This window comes from Octodon degus, unplaced genomic scaffold (assembly GCF_000260255.1).
Source record: "Octodon degus isolate 3935 unplaced genomic scaffold, OctDeg1.0 scaffold00091, whole genome shotgun sequence".
NCBI lineage: Eukaryota > Metazoa > Chordata > Mammalia > Rodentia > Octodontidae > Octodon > Octodon degus.
This window is the reverse complement of record NW_004524667.1, coordinates 9,591,288-9,596,503: the sequence shown is the minus strand read 5'-3', so window position 1 is coordinate 9,596,503 and position 5,216 is coordinate 9,591,288. Positions and strand designations below refer to the sequence as shown.

At 38.8% G+C, this 5,216-nt stretch overlaps 1 protein-coding gene across 1 annotated transcript in view; it reads right to left on the bottom strand.

Annotated features, from left to right (window-relative positions):
- The window catches only part of Terf1 (telomeric repeat binding factor 1), a 71,054-nt gene that overhangs the window by 28,978 nt on the left and 36,860 nt on the right, over positions 1-5,216 (bottom strand). The window contains exon 5 of the mRNA XM_023722400.1: positions 2,976-3,062. Coding sequence (XP_023578168.1) covers positions 2,976-3,062 — 87 coding nt within the window. The remainder of the gene's footprint in view (positions 1-2,975; positions 3,063-5,216) is intronic.

The following is a 5,216-nucleotide window of genomic DNA, read 5'->3' as shown; positions in this document are numbered from 1 at the left end:
CAACAATTTCTGACATTGCCAGTCAAGCCGAAGACCCAATACTATTATGGGCTACTGAACTTCTTTAGAATATTTTGCTGAGTGTACACACCTATAATATTCAAGTAACAGAACTTTACACAAAAAGTGGATGCAGATGAATGTCCATTTTGTATCTGTGTACTCAAATGGCTAGGATCGATAAGTTACATTCTCTCAATGAATAGAGGGATTTGTTCTAATGGTGTATGTAAGTAGGATATCATGGCTGCATCTTGTACAGCAATTAACCACTAGGAAGAATGTATACATTGTGTTAATTATTGAAACTGTCCTACCAGTTTGGCTTGAAACTGTCTCATTGTTATTTGTTTCTCAATAAATTTACAGAAAAAATAAAAATAAAAATAAATAAAAAGTACTTGACCTGATCAGTCACCAGAGAAATTTCAGTGTGATAGAACTACATATTCACCAGAATGACTGAACTGAAAACCACATATAAGGTCTATGGTACAACTGAAACACTCCTACCCTACTGGAGAATTGCCATGACTATTTAGGAAAACTGTTGGGTGATATCAAATACAATTGAATATATGTGAATGATTTTAAGAGCTAAGTCCCATTATATTCCAAGTCACTTTCTGCGTATTGTACTGCCTTGACGCACATTCTTATATGCACACTTATTATGAGGTGAATGGGGAATAATCATCATGTCTGTACTTAAGGACTGAATAAATGAAGCCAGCAAATAAATATTAAAATTAGTGGGCTGGGGAGATAGCTCAGTAGAATAAGCGCTTGCCTGGCAAGCGCAAGGGCCCAAATTCAATCCCTGATTCCACCAAAAAAAAAAAAGTTAAAAATAAATAATAAATAAAGCCAGGTATAGCACAGCACACATGTAATCCTGCTACTCAAGAAGCTGAGGCAGGATTATCACAGCTGAGTATGTATATAGCTATGACTCATGAATTCTAGTCCTAAGTATATACTGAATAGAAATGTATACATTTATTCTACAAGATATATTATATGATATAGCTAAAGAGTGCTGCAGTGCAGGCCTGTACTCCCAGCGCTCTATAACGCTGAGGCAGGAAGATCCCAGGTTCAAGTCCAGCTTTGGCAACTTATGACTTAGTAAAACTCTGTCAAACTGAAAATTGTTAAGGGGCAGGGGATATAGCGGTGTGAAGGCCCTGAGCTTAGTCTAGAGTGCACTAACAAAACTGTAGATGAATGTTCAATAACTGTTCATTGTACTAATATTGAATGATTTTTTTTTTTGGTACCAGGAATCAAACTCAGGACCCTGCGCTTGCCAGGCAGGCGCTTGTGCCACTGAGCTATATCTCCAGCCATCAAAAGATTTCTTCCAACTATAGAAATTTTCCAATAACCAATAATACAAAACAAACCAAAATAAAACAAGAACAAAAAATCAATATACCTCAAACTGGAAATAACTTAAATAAAAACCTGTTATATGATTCCATTCTAAAAAGCTCACGCAGGGGCTGGTGAGATGGCTCAGGGGTCTAAAGCACCTACTTAGAACAAGCTTAGCAAAGCACAGGGACCACGGTTCAATCCCCCAGCACCACATGCCAGCCAGCCCTGCCCCCTGGTGGGCTGAGCTGGCCACACACACACACAAATCGATAAATAAAAAAATTAAAAAAAAAAAAAAAATAACCCCCCCAAAAAAAATAAAAAGTTGGGGCTGGTGAGATGGCTCAGTGGTCTAAAGCACCTATTTAGAACAAGCTTCGCAAAGCACATGGACCATGGTTCAATCCCCCAGCACCACATGCTAGCCATCTTCGCCCCCTGGTGGGCTGAGCTGGCCACACACACACATAAATAAAATTTAAAAAAATAAATAAATAAAAAGTTCACGCAAACAAGTGAAACTAATCTTCAGTGGTATTAGTTAGAGTACTGGTTCCCCTTGAGAAGGTACTACTTTCTCAAGTGACTGGATGGTACTAATGAGATTATTTCTGGTCCAGGGGTTCCTCACACTAATGTGTTCCTGTTGTTAAAACACATCTACATACACTGTACAACATGGATTTTTCAGAGATATGCCCATGTTCAACAACCATTTCTTTCTTTTCTTTTTTTTTTGTGGAACCGGGGATTGAACTCAAATCCTTGCGTTTGCCAGTCAAGCGCTTATCCTACTGAGCCATCTCCCTGGCCCCAACAACCATTTCTTGTCTACTAAATTTAATATTTTGTGCATGTGCACACACACTAATGATCATATAAGAAGTTCAAGAAAGCAACAGATGTGACAATAAAAATAGATTAATATGTCAAGAGATCTCTCCGGATCTAGCCCAGGCCTGCCGTGTAAGTTAGACCTTCCTCTGTGCTCTCGGGACCCCTCCACCCCTCCAGATACAGCCCAAGTCCAGGCCTTGCAAGTGTGTGGGGGAGCTCCCCTGATCCCCTGCGCCTGCTGGTACCCTCCAGATCCAGCCCACGCCTGGGGTAAAACTCTGCAGCTGAAGTCCCTGCAGAGAAAGTAGGGGCCAGAACCACACAGCTAATCTAGGAGCAGAACATCTTGCCAGAGGGGCACAGCAGGTTCATTCCTAAGGGCTGCAGCAGGAAGGAGCTGAGCACAGTAGCCAGACCCAAGCCAGGCACAACTGGATGAATTCAAACTTTGTAGAGCTGCACCTGAATATCAGTAGGTGCTAAGCTTATAACTACACCAAAGCTCTACATCAAAGGTCAGAAGACAGTGCTATACAAAATGACAAAGGAAAGGAGCAAAATGCAACCTCAGACCCCAAGCCCACCCAGAACAAGTGCAGAGAACACTAGCAAAGAAATTGGGAATCACACAGGTAATATGTCAACATTTTTAACATATTAGGTTAGAAAAGGCAATCCTTTTCTCCTTCATTCTCCTTTCAGTTTTTCTCATTCCATATGCAGTTCTAAAATTCCATGGTTTTAATTTAAGCAATTACCGTATGACAATATGGGTCACCAAATATTCTTTCAAAAACTTCTTCTGCTTCCTTAAAACTGCCATGTTCCATACAAACAGCGATAGCCTTGAAGACAAAATGACAAATACACACTTAGACTATTTTTACAAATATGTAATAATTGTTACTATGGAAATAAATAAGTCTGAAATACTTCATTTCACACATTTTCATATTCTAGGCATGGTATTGCATGCATATAACCCACACTCAAGGCTAGCAGGAGGTCAAGTGAGCCCAGACTGGGCAATTTAATGATTAGTAACACCCTGCCCAAAAATAAAGAGAACAGGTGCTAGGGATGTTGCTCAGTGTGACAGCCCTGGGTTTAATACCAAGTACTTCCTTAATGAGCTTAATAAATTTTATTTGATAAATAACTTTTTAAAAAATGAAGTATCTGGCTTGACAATGAAATATGAAAAAATTTCACTGGTCCTGAGAATAAGTACTAATAAATGTACAGCATTCTACCTCTAATTTAGGCCAAACTAAAAGCTGGCATTGGGTTGGAAAGATCATAAGCACCTTCCTGGTAAGTGCAAGGTCCTGAGTTTAATCCTTGGTACCACTAAAGTCAGAAGGGCAATAAAATTAAAATAAAATAAAAGCTGGCATTAATAAATCAGAAGTTAACTGATATTCAGGACCCATTTAAATATGGTACATCCCTGACTAATCAACATTCAAGTTGCAAACTTTCACAGATGAGAACGGCCCTCACATTTTGTTTTCAATAATGTACATTTTATATTTGTGTCAAAGTTGCAGTATAAGACTTACTCTGGGGCTGAGGAAATGGCTCAGTAGAATAAGCACTTGCCTGGAAAGTGCAAGGACCTGAGTTCAATCCCCAGTTCCACCAAAAAAAAAAAAAAAAAAAAGACTCTGTTGGACTTATAAACAAATACAAAGAATAAACATTCTCCCAGGATGGAACTCGTTCATTAGTTGGGTACTTACTGTAATTTTCAGTGAAAGACAAATCAGGACACAGATGATTTATGTGATAGTAAAATTCACTAGTCAGGATCCGTAGAAAATCTCCACTTGAAACCTATCATGTCAGATACTTCTGAATGATTTTATACACTGGCCTTTCTGTTTGTTTGGGTTTTTTTGGTCCAGGGATTGAACTTGGGACCTTGCACTTGCCAGGAAGGTGCTTATACCATTGAGGTATCTCCCCGACTACACTGGTCTTTATGACATCACCATGTGTTAAACTACAGAATGACCATTTGTTATACAAATTTGGCAGGCTACTAAACTGCCTGTTGCCTTCCATCTAAGACAGTAGAAATAATAAACTACTTTACAGAATTGTTATTTTTGTACACTCCACTTTACCGCAACATTGTAGTTTGGCCAGTTTCCTCCAGGGTCCCCAAAGACTGGGCAAAATGAAAAATCTTGAGTTGAATTCTTATAAGGGGTCATTTCTCTGTCCATTCTCTTCTCTTCACATCTCAATTCCACTTGACAGTCACTATACTAATTCTTGGAAGACATGGAAATCACCTTGCTTTTCTGTCCGAACTATAAATTATATTTTTTTATTCTAAAAAATTGAGGGGGGCTGGGGAGATGGCTCAGTAGAATACGTGCTTCCCTGGCAAGCACAAGGGCCTGAGTTCAATCCCCAGTTCCACAAAAAAAAAAAAAAAAATTGAGGAAAAGCTTAGTTGAAAATAGTCCAGGGGCCCTGCCCACTAGCTCAGTTGTTTAAGTGCCTGCTTAAAAAAAGCAGTCAGTCTCTGGAATGGGTGGTTCGATTCCAGCATACTCAAGGCAAACCAGACCAGCGCTGGAGGCAATCTGGAGCTGCCAAAAAAAAAAAAAGAAAGAAAAAGTCCACAGTATTTGTTTTTTTTTTCCCGGAAACAGGGACTGAACTCAGGCCCTTGTGGTTGCCAGGCAAGCACTTATTCTACTGAGCTAACTCCCTGGCCCCCACAGTATTTGTTTTGACTGTTAGAAAAATACTTTTCTAGTGTATCTTTCAATGACTTTTTGGTTTTTCAATCAACTAAAATTCAACATGCTTAAAATTTTACATCTCCTTTGGATTTATGTGCAAACATGAGAAGCATAGAATTCTTTATCCTATTTTTAAAATATAATCTAATTTTTAAATGTTTTTTATCATATTATGTAGGGACTTAAAGTTCAACATATCAATACTTGATGAAAAATACCTGTTCCTTATTATGCCTAAGA